Here is a 17120-nt window from a genome sequence, read left to right on the forward strand (position 1 = left end):
ACAGAATTCACGAGTCAGAGTGGAGAGCAGAACTGGCAGACTGACGAAACACACTACTGAGGGGAGCAGCGGGCAGCAGGAGAGGTCTGCGCGCCATGCGGGACCCTCACCCCGGTGGCCGGGGATCGAACCGGCGCTGCAGAGGCTGTGGGCAGCTTCGCAACCCAGAGCTCAACCACTGCGCCACCAGGGAGGCCCGAGGTTGCTTTGTTTTTATTTCAGCAGTGTCTGTATTTCAAAGCTAGGGAGCCACAGCACAGAGGTGGAGTGACTAGGCTGAAATTGACTAGGGTGGCAGCTCCAAGATTCCAACCCCAGCAGTCCCACTCCTGTGTCTCCTCTTAGCTGCCCTACTCACTACCATCAGCAACAGAGGTGCAGCATGAGTGAAAATATGACTCCATGAGGACTGTGGATTACAACCACTTTCATCAACAGGCTCTGAATTTTTAAAAATACATGGTCTAACAACAGGAAGAGGATTACACTCAAAGACATCTCAAAAGAGACATATTTTTAGGAATTGTGGAAGCAGCAAATATTCAGAATTTCAGATAAGAGTTTCTTCTTAAAATAGTTACTTTCAAAGATTATTAGATATTTTCTTGAGATTCAGTAAAAAAACAAACAAAACCAAATTTGGCATTTCTTCCCACTGTGTGCACACTGAGCAGGGAAGCATGCAGGAAATATTTAGGATTTAGTGTTCATAGCATATCCATTTAGAAGATGAAATTGCTTGGGATAAAATGCCACTGATTATTTTTCTAAGTTCAGTTTCATGCAAAATAAAAAGACGAAAAGTTAGTAACAAGAGGAAAAGTCAAAATTACTTCGTATTTAAGGTAATTTACCTGAGAGGGGAAGGTCTGGGAGATCCAGGCGTTGAGTCATGGTTTTGCTGGCTGGCCGAAGACTGCTGTAAGCTGAATGCCTCTAAAAAAAAGCCAAAGTGCACATTGAGCATGGGTAGACCTGAGACATCAGGAACAGCACAGACACCAGTGTGCGGCACATATGGGCACACACAACACTTCCCAACCATGTTAGAATTGTCAGGGGGAGCTTTTAAAAGAAGTTATTTATTTGACTAAGTGATCAATGTAATTGGTAAGATTCTCAAAAGGAATAGAAAGAACAAAGTGAAAAGAAAATCTCCCTTTCACACCCACCAACCAGTCCTTCTCCCTGGGAGTAATCATTAATTAGCTTTGTGAGTAACTTCCTGGAATATTCTACATATATTTAAGTAAAAATACTGTTTTTAAGTGGCCAACGAGTATATGAGAAGATGCTCAATATCAGTATTCATCAGGGAAAGGCAAGCCACGAGATGTCACCGCACTTGTCAGGATGTTAAAAAAAGAACAGAAAATAAGTGTTAGTGAGGATGTTGAAGAGCCAATATGCACTGTTGATGGGAATGTAAAATGGTGTGGCTGCTACGGAAAATAGTGGAGAAATTCCTCAAAAAATTAAAAATATAACTATCATATGATCCAGCAATTCCATTTCTGGGTATTTATCCAAAAGAACTGAAATCAGGATCATGTACACCCACATTCATTAAAGCATTATTCACAACAGTCAAGAGGGAAAAACAACCTAAAGTCTATTACAGATGAATGGATGAAGAAAATGTGGTATTTACCTATAACAGGGTATTATTTGAATCTTAAAAGGAAGATAATCCTGTCACAATACAAATGAACCTGAGGTCATTACATTAAATGAAATAACGTCACACAAGAATAAATACTACATGATTCCACTTCCAAGAGTTAACTGAAGTATTCAAATTCACAGAAGCAAAAAGCAGAATTGTGATTGCCAGGGACTCACGAGAGGAGGAAGTGGGTGTTGCTGTTTAATGAGTACTGAGTTCCAGTCACACAAGATCAAAAAGTTCTAGAGATTACTGTATAGTATAGTTAACAATACTTTATTGTACACTAAAATTTTTTAGAGTGTCAATTTCATGTTTTGTGTTTTTACACAATTTTTTTTTTATAAAGCATTGCAGAATGCAAGTGGGGGTGATGTAACTAAAGGGAAACTCCTGAGGAAAAATGCTGTTTAAAACACAAATGGCTTTATTATGTTATGCTGTGTGAACACTGTGTTTCTTTTGTTTTTCTTCACTTACTATATCTGGGAAGTTTTTCTTCACTTACTATATCTGGGAAGTTTTTCTTCACTTACTATATCTACCCTGGGCTGGAGCTGCCCTTCACTTATTCCCTGCTGGGCAGTATCCACTCTCTTTATAGATTCACAGAGAGGCTCCATGGCACGGAAAGTAAGGACATGGCTCTGAAGTCAGCCTGTACCAATTAGCTCTGTGACGCTGGGCTGCTTAATTCTCTATGCTTTATTTTCTTTATGTATATAACAACAATAATACTTATAGTACCTACCCCAGAGGGCTGTTGGAGGGTTAAATGAGTTAAAATCTATCCAGAATCAAAAGAGAGTCTGGTACAAACATTCAATAAATGTTAGCTGTCTCCATTACCACAATTTATTTGATTGATCCTTTATTAATATTGGTATTGGTACTGATATTGGCATTATGAACAATGCTGCAAAGACTATCCTGGCACATGTGAGTACAGTGTTGAGACTTTCTGGAGCATTCTTTCTTTTAGAGGCTCCACTCAACGTCATACTTACTCATCAGGATACAACATACACCCATATCCCACATAAACCTAATACCGTGGCATACAATTCCAAGAGTATTTTTTTTTTTCATCAACTATATTTATTTTTTTTTTTTTTTTATTAGATAATAAATTTTATTGTTATATTCCCCATACAATTGCAGCGCCCCCATTCTGACCCCAATCCCTCCCCTCCCGCCCCTGCCCCCCTAAAAGTGTCTCTGGTTCATAGTTTTTTGTTGATTTTGATTTTCACTTTCTTATAGTTATTCATTTTCCTGGTCCCTTATTTAAGTTTTCTAGATTCCTGCTATGAGTGAGACCATCCGGTATTTTTCTTTTTCTTTTTGGCTTATTTCGCTGAGCATGATCCCTTCCAGCGCCATCCATGTTGCTGCAAATTGCATGTGTTTATCTTTTTTGAATGCTGAGTAATATTCCATGGTATATATGTACCACATCTTCTTGATCCAGTCATCTATTTTTGGGCATTTGGGTTGTTTCCAAAGCTTAGCTATTGTAAACAGTGCTGCTATAAACATAGGGGTGCAGGTGTTCTTTGGAATTGATGTTTCTGTGTCCTTTGGGTAAATACCTAGGAGTGGAATTGCTGGATCATATGGAAGCTCTATGTTTAGTAGGTCCAGAAATCTCCACACAGCTTTCCACAGTGGTTGGACCAGTTTGCACTCCCACCAACAGTGCAGAAGAGTTCCTTTTTCTCCACACCCTCGCCAACATTTGTTGTTGCTAGTTTTTTTAATATGTGCCATTCTCACTGGTGTAAGATGGTATCTCATGGTAGTTTTGATTTGCATTTCCCTGATGACAAGTGATGTTGAACATTTTTTCATATGCCTGTTGGCCATTTGCATTTCCTCTTCAGAGAAGTTTCTTTTTAGCTCTTCTGCCCATTTTTTGACTGGATTATTTTCTTTGTTGTTGTTGAGTCTCATCAGCTCTTTGCACATTTTTGTGATCAGTCCTTTATCATTAGTGTTGGGTGCAAAAATGTTCTCCCAGTTGGTGGGGTTTCTCTTTGTTTTTGTTATTGTCTCTTTTGCTGTGCAGAAGCTCTTTAATTTGATGTAGTCCCAGCTGTTTATCTTCGCCTTCACTATCACTGCTTTGGGTGATGTGTCTGTAAAGATGTCTTTGATGTGCAAATCACGTAGTGTTTCGCCTATATTTCCTTCTATATATTTTATGGTTTCAGGTCTTATGTCTAATTCTTTAATCCATTTTGAGTTGATTTTTGTGTATGGTGTGAGGTAGTGGTCAAGCTTCATTCTTTTGCATGTAGCGACCCAGTTTTCCCAGCACCATTTATTGAACAAACTTTCTTTGCTCCAATGCATAGTCTTTGCTCCTTTGTCAAAGATTAGTTGACCATAAATCTGTGGGTTTATTTCTGGATTTTCTATTCGATTCCATTGGTCTGTATGTCTGTTCTTGTTCCAATACCATGCAGTTTTGATGATTATGGCTTTGTAGTATTGTTTGAAGTCTGGGAGTGTGATGCCTCCATTCCCTTCTTTTTTTTCAGGAGAGCTTTGGCTATTCGGGGTTTTTGTGATTCCATATGAATTTCATCAATAATTGTTCTATTTCTTTGAAGAATGACAATGAAATTTTGATTGGAATAGCATTGAATCTGTATATTGCTTTTGGAAGGATGGCCATTTTAATAATGTTTATTCTTCCAATCCATGAGCAGGGGATATCTCTCCATTTCTTTGTGTCTTCTTCTATTTCTTTTAACAGTGTTTTATAGTTTTCTTTGTATAGGTCCTTTACCTCTTTTGTTAGATTTATTCCCAAATATTTGATTTTTTTTGTTTCAATAACGAAAGGGATGGTTTTTTTGATTTCTTCTTCTTTGGATTTATTGTTTGTGTATAGGAAGGCTACTGACTTTTGCGTGTTGATTTTGTATCCTGCCACTTTACTGAACTGATTGATGAGTTGAATTAGCTTTTCTGTGGAGTTTTTGGGGTTCTCTATGTATAATATCATATCGTCTGCAAATAGTGATAGTTTGACTTCTTCTTTTCCTATTTGGATTCCTTGGATGTCTTTCTCTTGTCTTATTGCCCTGGCTAGGACTTCCAGTATTATATTGAAAAGCAGTGGTGAGAGTGGACATCCTTGTCTTGTTCCAGATCTTAATGGAATTGCTTTCAGCTTTTCACCATTGAGAATGATACTGGCTGTTGGCTTGTCATAGATGGCCTTTATGATGTTGAGGTATGTTCCTTGTATCCCAAGAATTTCAAGGGCTTTTATCATGAATGGGTGTTGCACTTTGTCGAAAGCTTTCTCAGCATTTATTGATATTATCATATGGTTTTTATATTTCTTTTTGTTGATGTGTTGGATAACGTTGATTGATTTTCGGATGTTAAACCATCCTTGTGTCCCTGGAATGAATCCTACTTGGTCGTGGTGAATTATCTTATGGATACATTGTTGGATTCTGATGGCTAAAATTTTATTGAGGATTTTTGCATCAGTGTTCATTAGGGAGATTGGCCTGTAGTTTTCCTTTTTTGTGTTGTCCTTGTTCGGTTTTGGTATTAGTGTAATGTTGGCTTCATAGAACGTGTTTGGTATTGTCCCTTCCTTCTCAATTTTTTGGAAGAGTTTGTGAAGGATAGGCACTAATTCGTCTCTGAATGTTTGGTAGAATTCATTTGTAAATCCATCAGGTCCTGGGCTTTTGTTTTTGGGGAGGTTTTTGATTACCATTTCAATTTCGCTAATTGTAATTGGTCTGTTTAGGTGTTCTATTTCTTCTTTATCTAGCTTTGGGTGATTGTAGAGTTGTAGGAATTTGTCCATCTCCTCTAGATTGTTAAACTTGTTTCCATATAACTGTTCATAGTAGTTACTGATTATTCTTTTGATTTCTGCTGTGTCCGTTGTGATTTCTCCTCTTTCATTGATGATCCTGTTTATTTGTGCTTTCTCCCTTTTTTCCTTTGTGAGCCTGGCTAGGGGTTTGTCTATTTTATTGATTTTTTCAAAGAACCAGCTCTTGGTTTCATTGATCTTTTGGATTGTTTTTTTAGTTTCAATTTCATTTATTTCTGCTTTGGTTTTTATTATTTCTTTTCTTCTACTGGTTTTGGGGTTTTTTTGTTGTTCTTTTTCTAGATCTTTGAGCTTCGAGATTAGGTTGTTTCTTTGAGTTCTTTCTTGTTTCTTGATGTGAGCTTCTATTGCTATATATTTTCCTCTTATTACTGCTTTTGCTGCATCCCATACATTTAGGATATTGGTGTCCTCCTTGTCGTTCAATTCAAAAAATTTTTTAATTTCTTCTTTCATCTCCTCATTAGTCCAGTGGTCCTCCAGTAGTGTGGTTTTAATCTCCATGAGGTAGGAAAGTTCCTTGCCTTCTTTTTATGGTTTATTTCTAGTTTGATGCCTTCATGGTCAGAAAAGATGGTTGATATGATTTCAATCTTGGTGTATCTGTTGATGTTTGTCTTGTGCCCCAGTATGTGATCGATCCTGGAGAATGATCCGTGTGCGCTTGAGAAAAATGTGTACTCCGTTTTTTGGGGGTTTAGTGTTCTATAGATGTCTGTTAAGCCCAATTGCTCTAGGTCCTTATTTAGAGCTTTGGTTTCTTTACTTATTTTTTGTCTTGTTGACCTATGCATTGTTGATAGTGGTGTGTTGAAGTCTCCCACTACGTATGTGTTTTCTCTGATGTCTGTTTTCAGAGAGGACAACAGTTGTCTGATATATTTTGGTGCTCCTTCATTTGGTGAGTATATGTTAATGAGTGTTATTTCTTCTTGAAGTATTGTCCCCTTGATCATAATGTAGTGACCATTGGGGTCTCTTTTTATCTTTTTGAGTTTGAAATCTGTTTTATCTGATATAAGTATAGCTGTTCCTGCTTTCTTTTTTGGTCCATTTGCTTGTAGGATTGTTTTCCATCCTTTAACTTTGAGCCTATTTTTATCTTTTATAGCTAAATGTGTTTCCTGGAGACAGCAAAAGGTTGGGTTTTGTTTCTTAATCCAGGCGGCAACTCTGTGTCTTTTTATTGAAGAGTTTAGTCCATTTACATTTAGAGTTAATATTGATATGTTAACATCTGTATTTGCCATTGTGTTTGTCTTTCCTTTGATTTTATTTATTTATTCTTTTAATAACTTTTTTTTTTTTTTTGGCCTTCTTTCATTGTTATTCGTCCCTCTGAGGTTCTGGCTTTAGGACTCCTTGTAGTATTTTTTGGAGTGGGGGTTTAGTTGCAATGAAATTCCGGAGTTTCTGTTTGTCTGGGAAAGTCCATATTCTTTCTTCAAAGAGGAAGGAGAGCTTTGCGGGATAGAGTATTCTTGGTTGGCATCTGTTTTCTTGGAGTCTGTTGACTATGTCCCTCCACTCTCTCCTTGCCCGTAGTGTTTCTTCGGAGAAGTCTGATGTCAGCCTGATTGGCTTTCCTTTGAATGTTATCTGTTTCTTCCCTCTTGCCAGCTTCATTATTTTTTCCTTGTCCTGGATTCTTGGGAGCTTTACTATTATGTGTCTTGCTGTATTTTTCCTTTCGTCGTGGAAGTTTGGTGTTCTTCTTGCTTCTTGTATATCAATTTTCAGCTCCTCCTTCACATTTGGGAAGTTCTCTTCAATTATCTCTTTGAATATTTTCTCTGTTCCTACTTCTCTCTCCTCTCCTTCTGGTATTCCTATAACTCTTATATTTCCTTTCCTCATGGAGTCAGATAGTTCCCGAAGTCTTTCTTCATTCTTTTTCCTTCGTACTTCTCTTTCCTTTTCTGTTTTGGTTCTTTTTATTTCTGTGTCTTCAAGAGTACTTATTCGTTCTTCCATTTCATCAATCTGCTTTCATTGCTTTTCCCAGAATTCTTTAGTTCTTCCACTAATTCTTTGATCTCCTGCATTTCTTTTACTTCCCTCTTTAGGGACTCAATTTCATTCTTCTGATCGTTGATTATTTTTCCCTTATCATTGTTTTCCTTTATGACTTCTGTCAGTTTTTTAATCACGGCAATTTTAAATTCTCTTTCTGGAAGGCTCAGAAGTTCTTCCAAGTTACTGTCGTTGCCATCTGGGGGCTGGTTTTCTTTTTGTGGTGTGCTTTTTCTCTGGAGAGTTGCTAGGTTGCGTGTGGTTCTTCTCCTCCCTACTGTCTGTTTTCTAATTTGCCGTATGCGTTGGGACACTGTGTAGTTGGGACTGGCCGGCATCTTGGGTGGGCTTCTCTGCTCCCCTCTGGTTCCTCCAGGAGTCATCTGTCAGTTTCAAGCAGTCTTTACTGGAGAAAGGTCCCTGTTCTAAAATGCCGATGTGGGAACACACTCCCCTGTGCGCCTGGTCTGCCCCGGCGGTGGGTTCCTGCTCCCCCTCTGGGCTTGGACTGCAGGCCAGAGGGGGTCTGGCGTGGGCGAACTTCCCCCGCTCACCTCTAGCTCCTGAGGAAGCCTTCTGCAGGTAGTCTTTACTGAAGAAATGTCCCTATTCTATAATGTGATGTGGGACACACTCCCTGGGCGTCCGGTCTCAGGCACACTCTTCTGTGCGCTTGGTCTGCCCTGGCTGTGGGTGCTCGCTCTCCCTGTGGGCTCAGACTACTTGTTCGGAAGGGGCCCGGCGTGGGCTAACTCCCCAGCTGGCCACTAGCTCCTTCAGGAGCCTGTGCTGGCTTCAAGTCGCTAGGTGGCGCCAGAGATCTCTCCTAGAGCCCTTGGGGAGCTGATTTTCCACCCAGTGGGACAGGGAGCAGAGCAGGGATGGTAGGGTACACCTCAACGGCTTTGGGGTGCTGTGTCTGCCTTGTGCCCCACCGTCGTGGGGAACCCACGCCCCTAATTTCGTGCCCCGGGTCTCAGTTCCAAAGCCCTCAGTTCCAGGACGCGGGCTGTAGCCCAGATCAGTGGCGCGGGAATGGCGCCTTTTGACTCCCGCTCCCCTGCCTGGGCGCCTGGTTCCTGCTCACTCCGGGAGGGCCTCCGCGCGTCTCCCCGCAAGCCTAGGTCGTCTCCCCGCAAGCCTAGGTCGCAGGCGTGGGGACCTGGGCAGCTGCGATCCAATCCGCGCAATCCGCGCCGCTTTCCCCGCGCAATCCCGCTCCGCGTCTGTTTTTCCGGCGCACCGCCTTTCCGCGCAGGCTTACCGGGCGGCGGGGCTGTGTGCTGGTGCCGGTCTCCTCCTGTGCGGGGCTCTCTTCAATGGCGCCCGGAGCTCACCTCCGCGGCGGATCCTGCGGGGGTTCTCCACAGCTCCCGTTCACAGGGTGTGGTGGCTGCAATAGTTCCTTTCCACTCACAGTCCCGCTTGCTGCGTCCTTTGTTCTTGTTGGCAGTTTTAGTTTGTTGTTTTCCTCCTCTCTGTGGGTCGGAGAGTGCCGCCTCTGTGGGCGGGGGAGGGGAGCAGGGTTCTGCGCTTCCCTCTCTTCTGGTCCTCTTTTATGGCCACTTTCTTCTTCGGGCAGTTTGCTGGAGTCGTCTGTTTATCTTCCGTGTCCCGGTTCTCACTGGGACCTGCCGCTTTTCCTCCCTATTAACTTTTTTTAATGGGAGATCTTACTCGCAGCGTCTCCTCGCCGCCATGTTGCTCCGCCCCCCCCCCAAGAGTATTTTAAATCTTGCTTTTGAAGTTGGTTTGCTGAATAAAAGTGATAATACAGGCCATCCCTGTCCCATTCACAATCTTATTTTTTTAAAAGATTTATTTATTTATTTATGCAAGCACTGGGTACAGTCAGAAGCAAGGGAGGGTGAGAGAATTCACCAGAGCCAGAGTGGGGAACAGAACAGGCAGGCTGACAAAATACACTGCTGAGGGGAGCAGCAGGTGCGGCAGGAGAGGTCTGCATGCTATGTGGGACCCTTGCCAGTGGTTGGGGATCAAACTGGCGCTGCAGAGGCTGAGGGCAGCTTCGCAGCCCAGTGCTCAACCGCTGCACCACCAGGGGAGGCCCGGACCTGATAAAGATTTTTAAAGGAAAGGTTTAAATTTAAGACTCAAGATTTTTCTACTACCTATTTTAAAGCACTTTAGTTATTTTTAAATGGATCTTGTCAATTTAATCAACATTTTCTAATTTATTAACACAAAGTAGTAATTTATCATATTCTCTTATCATAGCTTTAATGTCCATGAGATATTAAGTGATGCATCCCTTTGAAGATTCCTGATAGAGGCAATTTATGCCTTTTTCCTTTGCAACAGTACTGCAGAGATTCATCAATTTTAATAATCTTTTAAAAGAACTGACTTTATGAAGAGCTCCTTTTAATAGTCCCTTTACTGAGGTAAGCTGGTAGCAGAATCTGTTTTTGTTTGACTGAAAGCATCTTTCTTTTGTGTCCACCTTTCAAGGGTATTTTCACTAACTATAGAATTCTAGGTAAATAAAAATATTTTTATACTCTAATAGGTAGAAAGACATTTTAAGGCAGGAAACAAAACTCTTAAAGTCATAACACAAAGCACGGAACTCAAAAATGTAAAATGCTCTTCAACAGAAGATACATCAAGTTAAAAGATAATAAATAAAATAGCATCAATCCATATGCAAACATGTAAAAAGCACAATACATCAAAATGTCTTACAAAAAGGAAAAATACCAAGGACTCAAAGGAAAACAAGAAAAGCATATAAATGGACAGCCCACATACAAGAGACAAAAATAGCTTATAAACATATGAAGAAGCACTCAATTTTACTGATGAATAAATTAAAACAAGATATTGTTTACTTACTCCATCCTCAAAAGTTTTAAAGAATGCCAAAATTCTGGGGAAATAGCATTCAATATACTGTGAGTGGGAGTGTAAACTAAAGGGCCATGTAGTAGTATCTACAAGTTTTTCCCAACATCCCAGGCCAGGGCTAACCCATTTCCTTTTCTAGTAATCCATTTTCCATTTTGAGGAACCTCTGTGACAGATCTCAGGCTTAGCTCACTCAACCATTCTAAACTCTTTGTATGGTGACTTGCTGAAATCATAAATGACTGGAAAATTACAGGGTCTATTTTCTAGAATCCCTTAATGCTTGGTTCACCAATTGACAGAAGTCTTGTAAAAACAGACCCATCCTCAAAAAGTCCAGCAGATAGAGGAAGGTCAAGCCTGTCCCTCTGCAGCTTTTCTGGCAAGCACGATGTGAAGGCATTTGCTTTTCTTGGCAGGGAATAGAGAGAGGTCTAGGGTCTGCTGCTTAGTTTTATGAGTGTCATCAGGTGGGACACAGGCACTGGCAGGGACTGAACTGTAGCAGTGTGGTCCTAAAGCTGGTCCTGGGTCTTGACAGAGGTGGTAGTCCTAAACGTGCACAAAGATTTCCTGATTCTGGCAGAAACAGAAATTCCTTTAATAAACCAACTTTGACATCTAGGAACATTTTCCAGAAGCTCAGTGCAGACTGGAGCCTTCTTCCTTCCCCACTCTTCCCTATACCAAAATCCATGTATTAAATTCCTTTCTGCTGAACTAGCTAGAGTGATTTCTGACATTTGCAAGTAAATCATGATACAATCTCATTACAGATATAGATTTTTAAGTGGGCAAAAGTTTATAGATGTAAGTTTACTGTACTGTCTTTATAATTAATTCAAAACAACTTAAATCACCACCAATAAAGGTGTAGTTAATAAATCATTGCATATTACATAGTCTTTAAAAAGAGTGAATTATTTCTCCAAATATTAACATTTAAAGATGTCTTTAATATACTCCTTCACTAAATTAACAAATATTTATGGCGCTTCACCTTGATATGACTATGTAACAGCCACTATTCTAGATAAGAGATAAAACAGCAAGCCAAACAAATTTAAAAAATCCTTGCCTTCAGGGATTCCAATGACAACGTGAAATGAGCCAGAGTCGGAAAAATATGTAGCATAATTGAATTTATAAAACTCTTTCTCTCCTCCCTCTATTTTTATGTATTAAGAAAAACATCTAGAAGGATACACAACAATTCCAAAACAACAGTTATTTCTGGGGCTAGGGAATAAAGATTCTTGACTTTTTTTCCTCTGCACTGAAACTTTTTGGAAAACATACTTTTAAAATAAACACAAGAGTTAAAAACTGAAAATATTCTGAATGTTAACCATCAGTAGAATGGATAAACTGAGATATAGTTATACAAAGAAACATTATACAGCAAAAAGAACAAACTGCTATAACAACATCAATGAATTGCACAGATGTAATGTTGAGTAGAATAAACCAAACATAAAAGAAAAGATATTATGTGATTCTATTGTAGGAAGTCCAAGATCTTAAAAAACTAATCCATGGTGACAGAGGTCAAAATAATGGTTACTTCTAAGGGATTACTCACTGAGTGATGGCAAGAAGGGGTGTTCTACAATGATGGGAATGGTGTATTTTATTGTTGGTTACACTGGTGTACAGATATGGAAAAAATCAAGTTATATTAGGAGGTACGTACTTTACTATACATGAATTATAAACCAGTATTGTAGCTGCTGTGCTTCAGCTTCTAAAGGCCAATGGTTACATCTTCAGGGATTTTGCAAGGAAGCTTTAAAACACCATAAATTAAACTATATTAAAAGCACAAGTAATTCTTAAACCTTACTACTTCCAAATTATTTTACTATAGGATAGGTTATTTATAACAACTGTGTCTGTATAGAAATATTATATAATCCACATTTCTTCTCACCTCCATATTCCCTGATGTGACAGAAATGGCTTGAATTTGGAACATTTACACCACAGAAATTGGCAAACACTACAAGTTGGGGCTTCCCCTCTCCCCAAGTAAAGGGCAGTTAGTAAATCATTTACCAGCAAACTGATGTTTACAGTTCAATAACAATGAGTAAAAATGAGGCAGGATCTGTTTTAATTTTTTTAAATAAACTCCATGATTATCATATATAATTATTTTATTTGGGTTTACATATAAGGTGGTAGAAAATACCTTCAAGGGTCTATAAGAATCATTAGGGGTTTTTTTTTTTTAAAGATTTATTTATTTATTTATACAAGCACTGGGTACAGTCAGATGCGCGGAAGGGTGAGAGAATTCACCAGAGCCCAGCTCTCAACCGCTGCGCCACCAGGGGAAGCCCAAGAATCATTAATTTTACTGATGACTTTGAAGGTGCCATCTTAAGGCAAACAAGGAGAGTGATTACATTGTATGATGTTGACAGTCTTTTTAGGATCTTTATTAGGTACCAAAAGTGTCATTTTTTAAAAAGATTTATTTATTCATTTACACAAGAATCAGGGTACAGGCCAGATGTGCAGGAGGGTGAGAGGATTCACCAGAGACAGAACAGGAACAGAACAGGCAAACTGACAAAATACACTGCTGAGGGGAGCAGCGGGCGAGACAGGAGAGTCTGCTTTGCCATGTGGGACCCTTGCCGGCTGGCTGGGATCGAACCGGCGCTGCAGAGGCTGCGGACTGCTTCACAGCGCTGTGCTCAACCACCTGCGCCAGCCACCAGGGGAGGCCCAAAATGTCATTTTTAATGATTTTTTTATTATCATTATTTTAAATTAAAATGATTTATTAAAAATTATGTTCAGTGTATCTCAAAAGAAAAAAATCAATTGGTTTTCACTTTCCTTTTGTCTACTGAGTATAAGATATGTTATCAAAAGACACTGCCAGCCACACATGCGAGGCTCTGCCAATACCTGTATTGGAGAAACAGCAGCGGCTGGAGCAGTCCTCACTGGTATTCCACTGAGGGGACTTCTGGGGGCCTTATGGACAGAAATGTTCTGTCCAGCTCCACCTGCTGAGAACAGAGGTGGAAACATTTACAGTTATTCTAGTTCAACATAGGAAACAATAGTCTCTTATTTGTTACATTTTTGGTGACTAAAAAAGTATCTCAAGAAGCTTATAAAGTATTGTTTGCTTTTTTATCCTTTTCTTCTCTGGATCAGTGTTGAACGGGGGAATGAGAGGAAGATGTTAAACTAAACTGGGCTTGGTCTTAAATGTGGGATGTGAGGAAAAAGAGAATGTGTATGTAATGAGGTGCCTATACAGGAAGGATTAGGCACTGTCTTGCATTATATTAATTTATTCCCATCTTCATGGGCTAAATGTACTCACTGGTCTTTCATATCTTTCACTGTTTGTAGTCTAATCTTAATCTAATTTACTGTAGGTTATTTTAGCAGAGATAATCAGATACATTTTAGGATTAGCTATTTCTCCAGTCTCCCAATACAAGGGGCATATTTTTGCAGCCAAGGGAAGAAATACATTGTTATTGTGGATAGATGCACATTCTATTTATTCTATGTGTGTATTTTTCCCATATATGTAAGTATATTCATTTTTCTCACACATGTAGATAACAACAGACTGAGGCAAACTGTGAGCCAGCCAGCCATTTCCAGAAAAATCTAGGAATGTACTAAGATCAGACATCACACATCAGTACAAATGATCACATGCAAGACCAAGCAGAAAAAAGTCTGACAGCATGTCATAAGATGAGGATGGCCAGAGTTCCAACAAGAAAGCCAAATGCTGGGATTTCACACCTAGTTTCCTAGGAGATGAAATTTCTGACCGACTGGTAATTCTCATGAGATGAGTGAGAAAGCAAATAGTAGTAAGCTAAATTTAATAGTAGTAAGCTAAATTTAAGCTAAGACTTAGAGGAAAGTGAAAAGCAGGAAATGGAAGGAAAGAAGAGGTACGAAAGAAAGATGTATATTACCCAGAAGTTCCATCTTTAACTCACTGGGGCTTTAGCCAAGCTGCAGCAAATCTCTTGTATATAAGTGGCTGCATGTGTCATGATCTACAAAGAGCCCTTGTGGTTCTATCAAATTGGGACTTATATGGAATAGAGACAAGTTTGATATGTGGGGATACACTATGATTCTGCAGTTTTGTTTATAAGACAAAAGGATTAAATACCTGGGCGTCCCAAATCAAATGACTTGATAAGTGACTTAACGGTGGTTGCTGACTCAGAAGGTGTTGGAGATGTTCTGTTCACATAAATGCTGTGCCACCGGCCAGGAGCATCGGCCTCAGAGGGCTCTGAGTCTTCATTCACAGGTCTGCATAGTAAAGAGCAAATCACATTGAAAAAGTGGAGGATGTTCCCAAGGGAAAGAGACACAGATGAATAAAGGACATGGAGAGAGATAAACAAATCTGGACGATGAGTTCCAAATTTAAAATCCTGTTTACTCTATCAATTTTGCATCTTTAGGAAATAATGAAGTACTCTATCACCATTATTATCAGAGATGTTTCTTGGGTATAGCTACAAATAATAAAAGTGTATGTATAGTGACTTGACATTAACTCTAAATAAAAAGGATGTGACTCTACTTTATAAACTGTATTTAAAGAAAGGAAAAAGGAAAGCACTATACAAATGCTATTTATGAAATATTTAGCTTACTGCCCATGGTGGATACTAGGGATTGGCTTGTCAATATGTATTCCAACCCTTATCTAGCATACAGAGGTTAGAAGGATGAACTCTCAGGACTCCTTGCTCTGCAGCTAGATTTCAGAGGTGACTAGGGTTCCAGCAATCAGAAACCTGAGTAGGGTAAGATGGCAGGGCAAAGTGCATTTGCTATGTTGATCCAAAGTGTTGCAGAGACAAGATGCTTCTGGAGTTGGTAACTGTGATAGCTCTTCACCTGGGCAAGCAGCTTTCTGACTTTAAGACTCCATTCATGGCAGCAGCAGCAGCTCCCTTGGTGGCCCAGTTCTGTATTGTGACTTTGGACACTGTTCCTTGAAGCTCAGCCCAGAGTTTGATAATTTTAGCCCTTTGATAAATTTAGCCCTGCAAAGCCATTCACTACCTTTCTGCTTAAAACAACTGCATTCTATTAAGTACAACAGAATCCTGCCAGCCAAAGAAATGCTTGCCTTCCCAGAGTGAGAATGGCAATAATACTTTAGAATACCCTGCAACTCTACAAGAGATAAAGTTTCTAGTCTCACCCAAATTTTCCTGTTAAGTTCTTAGTGTGGTTTCTAAATTTCAGCACAGACTTACAGAGAGTTTTTTAAGGACAGATCATCTGATTCAGTCCTCTCATGTACGGCTTCCTCATCCAGGGGACTTTAACAAGTCAGTTAATCTCCCTGTGAATAAGCCAGGACAAGATCTCCCAATCTTCTGATTTAAATGACTGCTCTTTTTATTATATCAAATTGCCACAGCAGTTTTGCAAGAAGATGAGTAATTTATGAGAAAGGTTCAAACAGAATATTTCTGGCAATATATTTTAATAAGGTCAGTGGAAGTTTAAAATATTTATTTACTGATCTTTTTGAAATTAGGCCAGCTACTCATAAGCTTCTGGGGTTGAAATTACTTGTCCTTAATTCTTTAGGCTTTCTTCTGCTGCTCTGTAGTTAACATGAACAGAATAAATTTGAGTAAAAGAGAATGTAAAACACTTAAACCACACTGTTCTACATTTTTGTCTCCACAGGCTCTTCTTTTGGGTGAAAAAAAACATTAGTAAAATGATGACTTCTTTGAAAGAAAACATCAGACATTTATTTCACAAATTGGTAGGGGGTTATGTTTAAAATAATTTTTTTAATTGAATGGAGGGTGGTCTTTATAGTTCTCTTCCTTGCGTTATAACTATAAAGCAGGTACAGAATATGCAGAAAGAGAATGAATCACGTTAGGCACAAGCAGAAAAGAAATCTATTTCTAACCTAGTCACTCTCGGGAAGGTCAGAAACAAAGTGTGTGTGACTTTCTTAGAAGTCATTACATGGCTCACTACCTGATGGCCTTGCCAAAACTTAGGGCATCCCAAAAAGGAAGATCATCTTTAAAAATTCAACTTTATCCCATCCCTTGACAATATAAGAAGAATGAAATGGAAAATTCTACATTTTGTTGAGGTATTCCCTTCAGTTAATTAGATTTATCTGACTCAAAACATCAAATAATGAAGTAGGAAGACTCATTTAGACTCCACAAGAAAATAGGTAAGTTATAAGAATCAATTCCCAGTACTTCTGCCTTCAAATATCTAAAGACAATATTTCAAATGCCAGTCTGCTTGGATAGAACTACCAGAAGAGTATGAAAAAACACTGCAAGTTGTATAAATATATTAGAAAAGTTATTGATCTAAATATTGACCATATTATATAATGGGTGTATATGTGTGTGTGTGTGTGTGTGTGTGTGTCTGTGTGTTATTAAGAATGCTATTGGTCTTACTAGTACTTTAATCATATATAGGTTTAGAATTGATTAGGATCAATGGATCAATCTTAGCAGTACCAACAATAAGCAAAGTTATATATTTTCTTTATTCCAAGAAAGAGTAAGAACTCTCTATAGTTAACCCTTGAACAATATCGGTTTGAACTGTAGGGTTCACTTATGTGTGCGTTTTCTTGTAAACAGACAACACAAACTTATAATATCGATAAAACAATACAGTAATTTCTCT

At 39.1% G+C, this 17120-nt stretch overlaps 1 protein-coding gene across 15 annotated transcripts in view; it reads right to left on the reverse strand.

The window, feature by feature from the left end:
• SPECC1 (sperm antigen with calponin homology and coiled-coil domains 1) overlaps positions 1-17120 on the reverse strand; it is a 228951-nt gene that overhangs the window by 48289 nt on the left and 163542 nt on the right. For 12 of the 15 annotated variants that reach the window (XM_054689431.1, XM_037494121.2, XM_037494123.2 and 9 more), the window contains 3 exons: positions 14584-14729; positions 13338-13441; positions 855-936 (listed from right to left, as the gene is read on the reverse strand). In XM_054689431.1, the coding sequence (XP_054545406.1) occupies positions 855-936; positions 13338-13441; positions 14584-14729 (332 nt within the window). Of the gene's footprint in view, positions 1-854; positions 937-13337; positions 13442-14583; positions 14730-17120 lie in introns of those variants that run through there. The other 3 variants (XM_037494117.2, XM_037494120.2, XR_008549693.1) reach the window with 2 other exon arrangements.

The sequence above is a fragment of the Talpa occidentalis genome, unplaced genomic scaffold (genome assembly GCF_014898055.3).
Source record: "Talpa occidentalis isolate TD23 unplaced genomic scaffold, MPIMG_talOcc4v2.1 talOcc4.7, whole genome shotgun sequence".
Taxonomy (NCBI): domain Eukaryota; kingdom Metazoa; phylum Chordata; class Mammalia; order Eulipotyphla; family Talpidae; genus Talpa; species Talpa occidentalis.